Source organism: Asparagus officinalis, chromosome 5 (assembly GCF_001876935.1).
Source record: "Asparagus officinalis chromosome 5, Aspof.V1, whole genome shotgun sequence".
NCBI lineage: Eukaryota > Viridiplantae > Streptophyta > Magnoliopsida > Asparagales > Asparagaceae > Asparagus > Asparagus officinalis.
Window position 1 is genome coordinate 58,866,636 of NC_033798.1, and position 17,747 is coordinate 58,884,382.

General features: G+C 39.2%; 1 protein-coding gene across 1 annotated transcript in view; it reads left to right on the top strand.

Moving 5' to 3' along the window:
- LOC109841873 (ripening-related protein 3-like) overlaps window positions 6,039-17,747 on the top strand; it is a 29,676-nt gene continuing 17,967 nt past the window's right edge. The window contains exon 1 of the mRNA XM_020410803.1: window positions 6,039-6,611. Coding sequence (XP_020266392.1) covers window positions 6,039-6,611 — 573 coding nt within the window. The remainder of the gene's footprint in view (window positions 6,612-17,747) is intronic.

Here is a 17,747-nt window from a genome sequence, read left to right on the forward strand (position 1 = left end):
TTATGGATATGAATGATGCATCTTGTTTAGGCTATGATTCTAGTGTTGCTCCTAAATTCAATTTTTTCCCCTATGCTCAATGGTGCTTTAGATTCAAAATATTTGTTCAATCTAAAAATATCGATTTATGGAAAATTATTAATTGTTCTTTTATTGTGCCCACGTTGGAGAAATCCAAGTGGAGCAAACATGATAAAAAGATGTTTATTATGAACAAGCTAATGTTAGAATTTTTATTAAATGCATTTGAATTATTTATGTCGAACAAGCTTGATTCTTTTGATAGTGCTTACACCTTATGGAAATTTATTGAAGCACATCAAGGAGACTTGGAGGCGATCCGACAAGCTTTGGAGGATCCCGCTTCAAGTTCAAAAGGAGCTTCATACACACGAGCACTAGGCGATACCCCTAGTGAGGTTTGCGAGTTCGAATCTATTAATGATTTACCTAGTGATGAACTTGCTTGTGCTAGTGAGAAACTATTGCATGCCTACAAAAAATTGCAAAATAATTTTATTGATTTAAAAAACAAGCATGATAATTTAGAATCCAATCATGAGGAGCTAGTGTCAAAATTGGATGTCATTGTAAAAGAAAATACCATGCTTAAAGAAAACAATGACATGTTAATTTTGAAAAATGAAAAATTAACCACATCTATAACTAGCTTATCTCATGAAAAAGATAATGCCATGTTAGAAGTAGAGAACATACAAAATGATACTGCTTCTTTTATAAATAACTATTTATGTTCTACTTCTAAAAGTGCATATGTGCCTAAAAATAAAGACTTGAATCTTATGAAAAAATACATTTCATCTTTAGATTCAACTTTGAAAATATGCTTTGATAATCATAAGAGGCTTATGAATATGTGTGCCAAGTCTAAGTCATCATCCACTCATTATGCACACATATATAGCAAAGTTTACAAGTCCTCCATTTGTGGTCGTAAAGGTCATTTAGCTAAATTTTGCTATGATGCACACAAACATAAGAATATTAATCCTTCTTGTGCATCTCATCAAGTATCTTCATCACATGTACACACACATGCACCTAGTGTTCATCATAAGCATGCTAATGTGTTTAAATGTGATCTTTGTGGACGTTTTGGCCATTTGGTAAAATTTTGCTATGATTTGAAAAAGACCTCACTTTTGCCAAATGATTTTAAAAGACCACAAAAGTTTAAATGTGATGTTTGTGTTTCACATTTGCAAAATAATCTTAAAAGATCATCTATGGTTGCAAATGTTTCCCGTGCACGAGCTAATGGTCCACAAAAACAAATGGATCTCTTTCATTGCACGTATTGCAATCGGAAGGGTCATTTGAATGAATATTGCTTTGACCGTGTTAGTGCACCATATATGTCCAAAAAGGTTCATAACCCTAGGGCTTTGAGCTTAAAAGATAGGGGTCATGTCCCTAAATCTCTTGGTACCAAAACAAATTTGATTTTTAAAACCAAGTACTTTAGTAATTTTCTTTTTTCCTTTCTTGGTTTTGAAAATTATGTTTTAAAATTTTTTGGTTATGAAAACAATTTTTCTTTGATCAAATTCTTTTGTTTTCATGATTATTAATTTTGTTTTGATTTTTGGTTATGAAAACAATTTTTCTTTGATCAAATTCTTTTGTTTTCATGATTATTAATTTTGTTTTGATGAGAGGTTTGTATTTTTGATGAGAGGTTTGTATTTATATAACCCCCCGGATTATTGGGTGTTTATTCCCAAATCTTGTTTACCGGATGCTAAAATTTTCATATGGGTTGATACTAGCTCAAGAGCTAGATATGGTTGCCTCTCTTGATTTTTTTTTAAAATCAATGATGATTTGGTTTTATGATTTAAATTTTGATTTATGATTTCATTTGATTGATTCATTTTTATTTGAAAACATTTTGCATGATTCTCATGCTCTTTTTCTTTTAATTTCATAAATCTACTATTATACATGTTTTTATGTTCTTTGATATGAGACACTATTTTCATATTGGTATTTTTATATATGTTCTCATTATCCTCATGTATGTGAGTAAATTTTTTAGCATGCTCTTATCTATGCTTGCTCACATATGTTTGCCATGATCTTTATTGCATATATTCTATATGACATTTTGATAGGGGGAACAATCCCCATACTTGTTTGATACTCACCTATGCTTATTGATAGGGGGAGCTTTCGCTCTCTTCTTTCTTGTTGGTTTCCCCTTTTTGATGTTGTTAAAGGGGGAGAAATATTGTGAGTATATCTATCTTGTTTGTTTATATGCATGTGAATTACAATTTGTATATTCATTTCCTTTCATGCATATATCTCTTTTCGTAAATTGTTTGTCATCATCAAAAAGGGGGAGATTATTAGCCTTCTTATTTTAATGATGTTTAACAAATAATTTACAACTAATGTTGTTTGTCTAGTGCTTGTGTTATCTATTCATTATAGACAAACAACTAGTTGGAGGATGGATGGAATAGAGCTTCAACGATCATATCCAAAGGAGGTTGGCGGAATGTCGGTGAAGCTTATGCAATTCAAGTTCAAGATCCAAGTTCAGCTTCATCCGCACAGTGTACCAAGTTGAGCTACAATGAAGATCAAGATCAAGCTTAGGTAATCTAGTTTAGATTTTATATTATGTGTGTTAAGTACGTTAAGCTCAATATCATATACACACACATTTATTGGTTTCCTTGTATATATATGTAGTCACATATATATACAACACAAGTTTTGGTTTTCATGTTTATAAATATGAAATTACATATTTCATATTTATTATTGTGATTTGGTTTATCTACTTAGATATGAAACAAATATATTTTCATATACATACTCCTATGTTTCATTCTCTAATGTATTTGTGAAAATATCATATTCTTAGTTTTTGGACTTAACAATAATCATATACATATTTTATTAAGTTTACATAATCATTGTGTAAAGTTTCAAAAGTTGGTTTAGGTCAAAACATCAAACTCATATGTTTACATTTTCATGTTTTGGACTATTCTGTAAAATGATGATATTTTTCATTTGGGAAGTCCTTTTTGGAAACCAGTTGTTGTAGCATGTTTATTATCATGTCTACAATCATTCCCCAAAGTTTTACATTTTTTGGAATTTATTTGATATTTTTAAACAGGGTTTTAAAATCAGAAAAACAGTTTTCAAAATCAGATTTTCATATATCAGTTCTCGGTCGACCGCACCGGTCGACCGGACCTATGTTATTTAGTCAGTGGGCAGCAGAGAGTTTGTCGGTCGACTGGTGCGGTCGACCGATAGCTCGAAATTTCCATCGGTCGACCGCACCGGTCGACGCGACGCAGTTCGCTTGTATTCTCAGTTTCAGATCTGGTTCGCGGTCGAGCCGGAATATTTTGGTCGACCGCCGCGCGTGTCAGTTCTGTTTCAACGGCTATTTTTCTTACCGTTGCTGGGCTATTTTTGTCATTTGGTTTGGGGTTTTGGCTGAGGTTCTTGGAGGCTATAATACCCCATTGATCTCAGTTCTCATTAACCAAAGAGAGAATGTTTTAACAGTTTTAAAAAGAGTTTAAGTTTGTTTAGTTTGTTTTTGGGTTTGCTGTCTACAAAGAGAGTTTGGCATCATCTGTTGAGAATTCATCTTCAATATTCTTTCATCCGCTTCTCTTGTGTTGATAGAGAAGTTTCCTTAACTCTATTTTCCTAGCATTTCTACTATTGTATTTCATATCAATCTATTGTTAGTGTCGTTATTGAGTTTAGTTTTGATTTATATCTCATTGTTACACACACCCACTTGAGCTTATTGTATTTGCATACATAGTATATTAGGGTTGTGAGAGATTGTAACATTGAGTTGTGCTTCATTGTGTTCTCATCTATTGTAGGGAACAAATTTATATTTGTTACATTGTGAGATTGTAAGGTTTTCGGTGAGCTAGAAAACTGAGTGTGTTGTGAAGTTTTCGGTGAATTAGAAAACCGAGTGTGAGGAGTGACGTTGATCGGTGATCGTTAAAAACCGACATAGTGTGGTTGTAAAGGTTATTCGGGTGAGCGTAGAAAACCCGGTTGTGATAGTAGATTTCTCCCCGGGAGTGGGGAGCGGAGACGTAGGACGGAAGGTCTGAACTCCGTGATCATATAGTGTGTTTAAGTGTGCTTTGGCGTTCATTTATATTTATGTTCATATCTTATATCACCATTGTCCATAGCTCATTTTTTATATGATCCACTATTTAGTTCATATTGTTTACCCATTGTGTTAGTTTTCATATCCTTGCATATATCATACTGTATATCTCTTTGGTAGGATATATCATCTTGTGTTAGTTTATATATATCCTTGCATATATATATTTCATCATATAGGATATATTTCATTGTTCATATTGCTTTTCCTAGCTTATATATCTTGTGATATTTCATACTTGCTAGGATAACTTGTTAATTAGTTTTAATTGGCATATAATCGGATTAAATTAGCATAAGACCCTAATCACCCCCCTCTGGGGTCTAAGATGTATATCTCACCTCGCTGAGATATTTCACTTCTGTTCTTGTTTCATATTCAAACAGGAACATCGAGGTTAGCTTGAGTTTTGTGAAAACAAAAGCCATGACTTTCTCTCGAGGTGATTCGCTTCCGCGACGAGTGGGCGTGTCGGTGCCCAACATCCTTCGACACTCCCAAAAAAAACCCTAAACATCACGGTTGCTCCACCAAAACTCTTGCTCCATCAAAACTCCATCTCTCAAATAAAAAAAGAAAACAAAAGATAAACTTTGTCCTCTCCTCCGCTATTCCCTCCAAGGAGGAGTTGGTGCTAATGTTCATTATGAGGATGATAAGGAAGATTAGATGATTTGTTTTTCTTTTACGGATGCTTAGTTTTGTTTTAAATGTTTAATTTATCGACTTTTATTTAAGTATATAGTTGGTTTGATGTATGAATTAAACTTTGACGTAGTCAATAAGTTATTGATTGTTATATTGGATGTTTATTGGTCTTTTCTTAGTATATTTTCTATTTTCATGAATTTTATATATTTTAAAAATACAATAAATTATTAAATATATATTAAAAATTTCAAAACCGCATAATCCTGTGTTATCTGCTTAATCAACATGTAATCCGATTAATCGTTAAAAGCTCCTGGACCAAGCAAATAATAAAACCATGTTTTTTTAACACTGATCCCTTTGCAGTTTTTAACAACATTTTATAGTACAAGATATTATAGCTGAAATAGAAAGTCTACAGCCTTAGTATCCAGCAGATTAAGGTACGAATTTAACTGCTACATTCCCATTAAATATGGAAGCGGATTGTCAAAAGTTAAGCACATAATTATATCGTTCCAGATTGATTGTACGTAACAACTTGATTGATAGTGTCACACATTGTTGTGTATGACAGATTTCATACTCATTAAATCTCTTCAAATATATGGTTGTCCGCTAGTGTTGGTTGTTTGGCAAATTCATCTGAAATTCTAAAATAAATAATGAGATGGGTAAATTACACAAAACCCCCAAGAACTTTCTGTGTTTTGCTATAAACCCCTACGAATTTTCAAAATCGCACTAAACCCTCAATAACTTTTGCAGAAAAGGTCCAATATCTTTTGGTTAAATTGCACTAAACCCCCTAGTAATTAAGTTTCAAAATGCCTTTTTGTGTTGTTTTTTCGTTTTAATTTATGGGAGTTACCTGTAAAATATAGAAACTTGTCGGGGGTTTTTGTAAAACAGAAAAGTTACTAGGGATTTAGTGCGATTTTGAAAGTTTACGGCAAAATGCTATAGTGTGATCTAGCCTATAATGAGAGAGGGAAGGGTCAAAGCAAGCAGTCTGATGATAAACAACAAACTAAGTGGATAAATGGCCGTGTGGTTAACTTTGCTAGCCAAGAAGCCTAACGTACGCCATCATTCTGAACGTTACCCCTCCAGCTATTCCAACGCTATAAAACCCTACGCGCTCAAATTGCAAAGACCACAACGAACTTTAGAAACATTTACCTGTAGCAAGATGGCAACTGCTAGATTTCCTCAATTAGCAATAATGGCTATTGCTCTGCTCGCAGCGCTCTCAAGCCTAAGTCTCGTAGCCTCGCATCGATTCATGGTCGGATCCTGCCGTGCCAGCGGGCATTTGCGAGGGAAGACCGGCCACTGCAACACAGAGAATGACTCTGACTGCTGCGAAGCAGGTAAGATGTACCCTCAGTACCGCTGCTCTCCTCCAATCACGAGCAACACCCGTGCGACGATGACCATCAACAGCTTTGCCAAGGGTGGTGATGGAGGAGGCCCGTCTGAGTGCGACAACAAATACCACAGCGACAGTGAAAAGGTGGTTGCATTATCAACTGGCTGGTACAATGGAGGAAGCCGATGCTTGAACTACATCAACATCAACGCTAATGGTAAGTCGGTGAGAGCCAAAGTGGTGGATGAGTGCGATTCTGTGCACGGCTGCGATGCTGATCATGACTTCCAACCGCCATGCCCCAATAATATAGTAGATGCATCCCCAGCGGTGTGGAAGGCGTTGGATATACCGGAGTCTCAAGTGGGGGACTACGACATTACCTGGTCTGATGCCTGAACAATATTTGTGCGTTTACCAATCGGTATTTGAGGCTCAAGGCTGTTTGTTATTGCGGCAACTAAACATGGTGCTAAATCTATATTGTGTGGCATTGTTATCTTTATTGTGCGGTACTGTTACTTAGTGTATGCTAGTAGTTTTCATTTCAGTTTTCATTTCTAGGATGAATATATGGGATAAATTTTAGAATCTGATGCTTGTTTCTGAAATTGAGTGAGTGTGTGTATATATATATATATTAATATGCGCAAATCGTTCCGAGTTAATTAACTTGCAATTTCTTGATTACAATTTACTAGTACTAGAGGCATTTAGTGATGGGAATTAGGATTAAATTTACTTTCCAAGTTTTGATTTGTAAATCATGATTAATTCTGTTTTTTCAATAAAAGTATACGCATATAAGATATGGAGACGTCAAAAAGTATACAGGATTGATACATTGCAATGTCAAATAAACACACTAAACACGCACATTCAGCTAAGCTAAAAAAGACGATAGAGAAAGAAAAGGACGCAAAGAAACATCGGAAATAGACTCAAGGAGGCAAAGACCAACGTTGCAACATTGCATTGTGGAAGGTTTTGTGTACCTATAAACATAAACCAAGGCATTTGTTTGAAACTTTATGCACTAAAAATAAAGGTCATTTCAGTAAAAGTGTTGCGTGTTAGTGTTGCGCGTTGTGCGGAAGCGTGCTCGCAAACCAACCGAGTCGGTGAGCGATGAGAGAAGAACCAAAGACGAGTGCAAAACACATAGATTTACGTGGTTCAGCAAATTGCCTACGTCCACGGGGAGAGGATGGGGAGATTTTACTATATTGAGGAGAAACACTGGGTTACAATCTCTCAAATAACTTTCAAAATAACCTAACCAATGATCTCACTCTCCCTCATAATAATCTCCCTCACAAAACTGTTCAAAACAATGCTAATTCTCTGTTAATCTCCTGGTACAAAATCCTAGAAAGACGTGTTTCTATTTATATCAAAACCCAGTCCAAAACAGACTAGGAAACCAACTTCAGCCTGTATCCGCTTTCGGTCGACTGGTGCTCCTCTATCGGTCGACCGGTCTACCTCCATCGGTCGACCGATAAGAGTGCATCGGTCGACCGACCAGAGCAGTGTTTTCAAACCCTGTAATGTGCACAAGATCGGTCGACCAGTCTTATGCTATCGGTCGACCGACCTGAGGGCTTTCCAGTAGTGCTGATTTTGCACGTTTTTCCACATTTCTCAACGATTCCTTCGCCGTTCCTTCACCATTTTTGACAATTCTCCACCTCGGCAACGTGTTCCGAAAACTGAGCTGACACTAACATGAGCACCAATGCGTCATCTCACCAAATCCAGCTGCACCAATGTGGTTTACTACGTACCCCCTCTCCTAATGGATCAAGCCGCCTGTAGTTCATCTAAATGGCCGCAAATGGCCTCAACAAGCATGAATTTGCAACAAGTTTCTACAATGATCAAACTTGTTGCTCGGGACCACCTTCGTGAGCATATCCGCTGGATTATCTTTTGTGTGGACCTTCACGAGCTCCACATCCCCATCTTCAAGAACATCTCGAATAAAGTGATATCGAACGTCGATGCATGAAAGACAAGATTCTTCGCTAAATAAATAGCACTCATGCTATCATAATAAATAGTGACTGTAGGCGTCTAAAAATGCCTATAGGTTCCCGCACGCGGCTCGAGACAGAGAGAAGATGATGAACATCACTATCCGAGTCACAGAAGCTTATTTAATGTCAATAAGTGCATGAAGTGAGTCGACGAACTGTGTGAAGTAACAAAACTTCAGAATAACGAAAACACGAACTGATCGGGAGCAACGCTTCTTTTATGAAACACGAAGAGCCCCTCTTTTAACGTTTACTCCACATGTCTTTCAACTATGGGAGCTTGTAGATCTTCTCGTCAGCTTTCCAAAACATATTGAATCGCGCAATTCCAAGTTCGGACGATGAAAATATGACAAAAACGAACAGGACGCGCGAAACAGTACCCCGGACCTTAGCGAAGACGCCGCAAGTGTCTTGGCCAAGGCTGAGACACACATGGTGTCTCGGCCAAGGTTGAGACACCCTAAGTGTCGGCCGTGGCCGAGACACCGCGGGTGTCCCAGACCTTAAAAAGCTGTTTTTGCTGTTTTTGAGCAGTTTTTCGATCGTTAACCACCTGAATTTTTTACAACTGATCCAATATTATCCAAGAATGTGATAAAATGGTTATAATTAAAGATAAAAGTGAATCGGTCATTCTTATCCAAAAACGGAGGTCCCAAAGCCTATAAATACAGGCCTAGGGCCTTCATTTGTATAGATCTAGAATTTTCGAACGTCGGCGAAGCCCTACTGAATTGAAGACTAAAGGAGCACGAATTTTAGAGGAGAGGAGGAGATTGGATCGAGTTCTTCAATATAAAGAAGAAGAGTTTATCAGATCTATAGTTCTCGATTCTTTTCCTTGAGATTGCCCCGTGGCGGTTATCTCGAGAAGAGTGGTTATCTCACTGTTGCCAAGAAAATTGATTCGGTTTCTTGATTCCTTCGCGAATCAATGAAGCTCCAGATCGATCTGATCATTTGGTAGTCCACGGATATCAGCATCCTCATCACAAGCAAAGATCACACGCAAGCAGTGGGAGATAAATGTCCGTTGCGTTTGTTTGAGGAGATTGTAACTTTTAAATTTTCATTGTGTAAGAGTCTTATAAGACTATTTCTTTTGAATTTATTGTAACGCTCAAAGTTGTAATAAATTTGTCAATGAAAGCAATTTCTAAACCAAACAAGCTAGCGACCATAGTGGGAGCCAACAGCCTCGCTGTCGAGACTGTCGTGCCGCAGCCGACGATCAAGATCCCCGTGACTGAAGAGGTTGAATATGAGTTTGACCAATAATAGTTTGAGGAGTACGTATCCTCCTCCTCCTCTAGATCTGCATCTCCTCATCAGTGCAGGAAGGTCTCCTCCTCCCAGAAGATCCGCTGGTCTTCAGATCTGAAGACCCAAGAAGGTGATCTCATCGCTACCATCACTGCAGTTGCATCTTACAACGATCCACTGGCGTTCGTTGAAGCCAAAGCCATAGATCCGGACACCACCTCCATTAAGAAGTTGACTGCTGAAGGCGCGCCTACTTTATCGAAGAGGGCTCGTCAGAGGCGTCGCTACACCCGCCAATTTGCTAAGGCTTTGGAGTAAGTGGACAGGCTCCACTACCAAGCGGATCTAAAGTCCAGGAGACGTCAAGTGGCTAAGCCTCCGCCATAACAAGTATCGGGGTCCTCCTCCCAACCGTCAACTGACAAATGGGTTCGTGTAAAACGAACCCGTTCTACTCTCGAGGAGCGCATCCATAAGTGTCGCGCACTTCTTGCACACTCCCGGATCCTTGTACATAAAGCACAAGGATTACAAAAAGAAGAGGTGCTCAAAAGGCCACCAAGATCTAAGCAGGTTTGGATGCCGAAGGCCAAGTCAGCGCTTCAAACTGACAAGAGATACCAGTCCTGTTTCTTACTCGATTCCAGATCCAAAGTCGGTTCCTAACTTTCGTCAAGTTTAGATCTCACTCCTGCTAATCCCTCACCTTCGGTGAAGCTCCGTGATAGTATGGACATATCCAGAGGCAGGAAAGCAATAGCGGAATGCCTAGGTCCTTTGTACGAGGATCAAGGCAAAGCTCCAACCAAAGAACGCTTGGGCACGATGAATGAACCCCTAGCAACTCGTCGAGCTGGGGGTCACACTCGCCCTTGCAACAAGTCTGAGCCTTCTCATAAAGGGAAAATTCTAGTAACCGACCGCATTAACTGCGAGTCGAAGTCCAAGAGCCCGTTAGAGTCCCGCACTCACAAAAGCGTAACTCCAAATGTGTGACTCTCGAAGACGCTAACAAAGCGTTGAATTCCCAGAAGGAAACGTATTCGTCTGATGATGATAATGTTACACTTGGAAAATTATGCCAGCATACGATAGGTTGCTATGGCATTCATGCTAATGAGTTGTACTATCAGGCTGGGGGTAAGAACAAATCTCGAAAGAGAAGTACCCGGGAGACGGACTCTTACTATCCGTATACCAAAATTATCAGGGCAGTATTATCAGCGTGTAGCTATCCCAAAACCGCTCCACAGAGGGTCTCGATATTCTAAAGGTTTTCCTATGAAGCATCGAATACTAAGCCAAGACGTTTCCGCAAGAAACGATCAACCGATCGAGATTACGAACTTCCAAAAAGCCACAATTAACATGGATGATAGAGGAAAGTCAACTCGACCTTCTAGTTCTGACCCGCTCATATCACATCGTCTAACCCGATTGCGATCGGGCACCATTAGACAAAGGAATTATTAAAGAATGCATAGGGGATTATCCTCGGATGATGAAGCATCAGATGCCAACTCTTCAATCATTTCTGACAATACGATATCCAGTCCAGGACAATCCCGCGACGCACTTATGATCAACATAGAGCAAATGGTAAAAATCATTGAGGATGATTTGGCTAAGCAAAAAGAGAACTTCAAGTTTGAATTAGAAATGACCATGATGTAGATGAAGGAAGAGCATGACCAACAGATTCGGGCTCTGTCCAATCAACTTGGTGAATCCAGCCGTTGCAACATTGCTATCCAAGCAGGTAGCGGTTCAAATGTGGACGAAAACCTCGATGAAGACAACCCTCCGGCTGATCAAAATGCTGGGGGTGGTCCCACCGAATCTGACAATATCAGGGTTGGCCGCGTTGTTCCTCTTAGAAATCGTCCAAAACATGATACAGATGAGGACGAAAAGATGAAAGACCTCGAGAACAAAATCAACGCTCTGATGTCTGCTCAAGAGGTGAAGAAGACTGGTATTTCGTGTCCTTACCCAAGAGAGTGGAAGTCGATCCCGTATTCGAAGAAGTTCAACCTGATCACTTCACCCTGTTCGACGGAAAGGGTTCTCCCACTCAACATCTGATCTACTTTAAGTCCCTCTTGGGCATGATTTCTGGTAATGAAGCCTTGATGGTTAGGTCATTCGTGGGCACCCTTCGCGGGGCTGCCTTCGATTGGTACCACTGTCTCAAGCTTGGAAGCATCAACAACTGGGATAACATGGAACTCATTCCTCGGCAATTTCTTTGATGATGACGCTGAGATATCAATCAGAACGTTCTTCGAGGAGAAACAGGAAGACGAAGAGACGGTCGACGACTTCGTCAAGTGCATTCAAAATAAGGCGATGAATTACCGAGATCCAGTCACAGAGGACTTCATCCTCCAAACCTGTCATAATAACCTGTCCATTGATATCTTGGAAATTATGGGAGTAACACCATCCAACACCTGAAAAGAGTTTAAGGTGCACGGAGAGCAGGTCGAATGCTTCCTCAGAAGGAAGAAAGCCGAGAGAAGCCAACCAATGGCTAACCCTCCAAAATCAAACTTCACATCCTGTGGAAAGGGGAAGGCACCTGCACTAGCTGTTCATGTTAATCAGACGTCATAGCAGCAACCCCGGAGATAGCAGAAGATTTCAGATCCGAGACTCCAAAAAGAGTACTCCTTCAAGGACGAAGACGTTCCGGCCATTTTTGAATCCCTTCTCGAAAACAACAAGATCAAGATGCCACCTATCACAAATCAAGAGGAAGCAAATAATACTTCGGATCTAAAGTACTGTGCGTACCACAGGAGGATCATTCATCCCGCCAAGGTTGGTTTCGCCCTTAAGAATAGCATCCAAATCTTGGTTGAAGCTGGCGTCATAATGCTAAATTAATCCATATCATCACTCTGAAGAGTATATGAGTATAAACTACTTCTCAATCCTCCAACAGGTGCATGAGGATAAGCTGCTCCAAGCGTACTCCAACAGGTATATGAGTCTAAATTGTTTTCTTTCTTTCATGAGAAGTTCTTGGAGAGTGTCATACCTGGTATTCTTAAGGATAACTCGATCATCCAACTAAGTACAATGTTAGACCCGGTTTCACAAAGGAAGCTGGGGGTGGATGATTCATGTAACAGAAAGTTCCCGGAAGAATGCTATATGGTGTATTCTTAGGGATAACCCGGTCACTACAAAGAAGTGATAAATGAGAAACTCCCACTCGAACTCTGAATATTCAAGGGTGAAACACATCTCATTGTCGGCATCAATTCCACCAACTTCCAAGCACTCTTTTGTTGAGATGAGATTTGATCACTTTGTTGGATCAATCTTCTATTATAAAAAACTCCCACTGGTGTTGACGATTTATAATGTTCCACCATAAAATCCCTCACTGATTAAATCAATTGACGGTGGGTCCACTAAAATTCTTATCAGTTACATATGTTCAAACTCTCGTCGTGTTTGTACACTTAACATCAAAATTCTCCATCGAGTGGCTAGTAGAGGTCGACATCCAAATTTGTTTGGATCTCGACGATCTCTTAACCGCCTCTTTCTTTTGCATTTCTTGTACTATTCGCACAAGGATCTGGGCATGCGCAAGAAGTGCACGACGCTTTTGAATGCGCTTCTCAAGAGTGGAATGGTTCCGTTTAACACGAACCCATTCATTAGTAGGTGGTTGGGAGGAGGTTCGCGAAGCTTGCTGTGGAGATGGCTTAGCCACTTGGCGCTTTCTGAACTCCAGATTCACTTGGTAACGGAGTCCATCCACTTGATCCAAAGCCTTGGCGAATTGGCACGCAGGGCGTTGGCGATGCCTTTGACGTGCTCTCCTTGATAGAGTTGGCGCGCCTTCAGTAGTTAACTCCTTGATCGCGGAGGAGTTCAGATCTGCATATCTAGTCTCATTGGACGCTGGCAGATCGTTGTGAGGTGCGGCTGCAACAATGGTAGCAGGGAATTCGCCTTCTTGAGTCTTCAGATCTGAAGACCAGCAAATCTTTTGGGCGACGGAGACCCTCCTGCGCTTGCGAGGAGAGACAGATCTGAAGGAGGAGGAGACATACTCCTCAAACTTCTATTGGTCGAACTCGTATTTGACCTCTTCAGCCACGAGGATCTTAATCGTCGGCTGTGGCACGACAATCTCGGTGACGAGACTGTTAGCTCCCACTGTGTTCGCCAGCTTGTTTGGGGGAAAGTCGATGTCTTCATTGATGTAGTCATTACAACTTCAAATGTTACAATGAAAACAAAAGTTAGTCTTTTTATAAGACCTTTACACAATGAAAACAAAAAAAAGTACAACTCTCGTCAAACAGCGCAACGAGTGTTTATCGCCCACTGCTTTCGTGGGATCTTGCCTTGTGACGGGGACGTTAGTATCCACGGACCACAAATCTATCGAACTCTCCTTCTTTATACCGAAGAATTCGCTGAAGTCTCCTCCTCCTCTCTGAAATTCGTGCTCCTTTAGTCTTCAATTCAGCAGGGCTTCACCGACGCTCGTGAATTCTAGATCTGAAAAATAAAGGCCCTGAGGCTGTATTTATAGGCTTTGGGATCTCTATTTTCGGATAAGAACGTTCGATTCACTCTTATCTTCAGTTGTAATTACTTAACCGCGTTCTTGGATAGATTCAGATCAGTTAAAATAAATCCAGGTGGTTAACATTGAAAAACAGCTTAAAACTGTCAAAAATCGATTTTCGGGTTTGCGGACACCCGTGGATGTCTCGGCCAAGCCGAGACACCAAGGGGTGTCTCAGCTTGGCCGAGACACCATGTGGTGTCTCGGCCAAGCCGAGACACCATGGAGTGTCTCGGCCCAGAGACACCTGTGGGTGTCTCGGCTAAGGCCGAGACACCTCTAGGTATCTCGCCGAGGCCCGGAACGTAGTTCTGTGCTTCTTGTCCGTTTCAGCCATATATTCGCCAAGGCCCGGAACGTATTATTTCATATAATACGTTGTATTATTATTACGTATTATTTTGTACAATTTGTTGTATTATTACTATTATTGCATATTATCTGTTGTATTAGTATAATTGGTACGTTTTATTGTGTAGGTAATTTTTTCATAATTATTTAATTTTAAATATAAGTAATTATATTTTTATTAATTATTCTCGTTTAATTCTACAATTAGTTGTATTATTTCTACTATTGCATAGTATCTGTTGTATTAGTATAAGCGGATACGTTTCCTTTTGTAGATAATTTTCCATAATTATTTAATTTTATATGTAATTAATTATATTTTTTATTAATTATTTTTATTTAAATATCTAAATCCTAACCCTAATTATATATATATATATATATATATAATATATATATAATATATATATTAATATATTATATATATATAATATATATATAATATATATATATATATATATATATATATAGTAATATATATAATAATATATATATATATATATATAATATATATATATATATATATATATATATATATATCCTCTTTGTTCATGTTTTAACGCTGCCCCTTCTCTTTCTCTCTCTCTCTTCTCTCTCCTCTCTCTCTTCCCATCACCCACAGCCCTCTTCTCCTCCCTCTCTCATCTTCGTTCTCCTCTCTCCCCGCGCTCCGGCCATCTTGCCGTCGCCCGTCAACCAGACCGAACCCCAACCTCCCTCACGCCGCATCCCGACCTCCAGTAGCCCCGCCCATGCCCTGAGGCGCCCGCCGCCGTCAACACGCATAGCATCGTCACGTCACCAAACGCCGCGCCACTTCGCCAAACGCCGCGCTCCTCTCCCATCGGCCAGTCCCGCTCCTCTCCTTCGCCGCTCATCGTGCCCAGCTCCACCTCCCACGTCATCGGTGCCACCATCCTCATCCTCTTCTTCTTGTTTAGACCTAGAGGGGGGGATGATTAGGGTCTTATGCTAATCTAATCCGATTATATGCCAATTAAAATTAATTAACAAGTTATCCTAGCAAGTATGAAATACAACAATATATGATCTAGGATAAGCAATATGAACAATGAGATATATCTATATGATGAATATATATATGCAAGGATATATAAACTAACACGAAGGGTAAAATAAACAATCTACACAGAGTGATAGGGTAATATGATGAGCAATACACAAAGGCGATATAAGATATGAAAACAAGAAAAGAACGCCAATGCAATCACAAACAAAACGATATGTTTACGAGGTTCGGTCCCCATGACCTACGTCCCCGCTCCTCACCTCGAGGAGATCTCCACTATCACGAACTGGTTTTCTACGTTCACCCGAACAACGTTTACACCTCACAATACAATCACTATGTAATCACACTTCACACACTAAGTGTTGGTCCTAGCCCGTGTCCTCCTCCTCAAGTGCTCGTTACAACCTCTCCCTAGGCACGTCAACCGACGCCACTCCTCTTGGATTCGACCCGTCTCTCACCACACACTTCTCTCGTGTACAAGTGTATATACAAGTGAATCCTCACAATAAGCCACAATATAAATCAAATGATTTGTTCTCTAAACAAGTGAGAACTCAATTAAGCACAACTCCTAGTCACAAACCCACAACCCCAAATTATGCTATGAATGTAAATACAATAAGCTCAATAGGTTGTGTGGAAAAACAAGGAGTAAATCAAATCAAACTAAACTCAAGTAAAACTAGCTTTAATAGAAATGATAATCAACAAATAATTATAAATAAAAGCTAGATTGAGTTTTAGAAAACTTTTCAATAGATCAAGAGTGGAAGGAGAAGAGTTGGATGCTCAAACACCAATAGATGATCTCCTCAAGCTCTTGTGGAAGTGATTCACAAAACCAAACACTCAAATGCTTAAAAGCTTATAAACACACTTAAACCAAACATAAACCCTTGATTAAAACTTTCTTAAACTTGTTTTTAAAACTCACTTATTGTTAGTTGGAGAGCTGAAGGCAATGGGGTATTTATACCCTCTCAAAACTTCAGCAAAACCCTAGCCAAAAAGACAAAAACAGCCCCAAAGCAACGGTAATAAAACTAGCCGTTAGAAGCTGAAAATGACATCGTCGGTCGACCGGAAAAGTCGTCGGTCGACCGGAAAATTCATCGGCTCGACCGGACCGGTCGACCGACAGCAATCTGTCGCCCAGTAAACTTTTGACCTCAGGTTCGGTCGACCAGTACGGTCGACCGAAATCTGACACTTCTGAAAAAACAGTTTTGCTGATTTTTAAAATGCTGTTTAAAAATATCAAATAAATTTTAAAAAATGTAAAACTTTGGGGAATGATTGTAGACATGATAATAAACATGCTACAACGACCTGGTTTGAAAAAGGACTTCCCAAATGAAAAATATCATCATTTTGCAAATATGTTCAAAAACATGAAAACCTGGAAATTGATATTTTGATATTTTGACTCAAACAACATTTTGAAACATTATGAAATGATTGTATAGACTTGATAAAAGATATAACATATGTAATGAAGTCTATAACCTTAGAAATACAATATTTTCATAAGATTGCATATTCTATGCAATATATACAAAAACACTAAGTATGATTTCATTAATATAAGCTTGTTAAAGGTGAAATCATATATGGGCATATAAACATGAAAACTCAAAATTATGTATGTATATATATAACTATATATATGCATAGAAACGCAAAACTTATGTATATATATATGTAACTGTATATATACAAAACCAAAACCAAAGCGTGTATGTGTGTATATGTATTGAGCTTAAAGTACTAACACACATAATATAAACTCCTAACTAAATTACCCAAGCTTGATTGGTCTTCAATTATGCTTGACTTGGTAATCTTTGCGGATGAGCTTGAACTTGATCTTTAACTTGAATTGTATGTTGCTTCACTCCACAATTCCGCCAACTCCTCTTGATATGAACGTGTAGGCTCAATCATCAACCTCCAACTACGTTGTTTGTCTATAATAAATAATGAATAGTACTAAACACTAGAGCAAAGCAACATTAGTAGTAAATTGTTTGTTAAACATCATCAAAACAAGAAGGCCAACACTTCTCTCCCTCTTCCTCCTCCGACAAACCCATCCGTGAGCCCCTCTTCACCGTACCACCCTCTCCCCTAACCTCAGCTGCTGCTGCCTCACCCCCTATAGCCCCCATCACTACCGACCTCCTCTTCCAACCCCTGCAACTCCACTAACTCATCGCCACACACATAACCTCCTCTCTAGC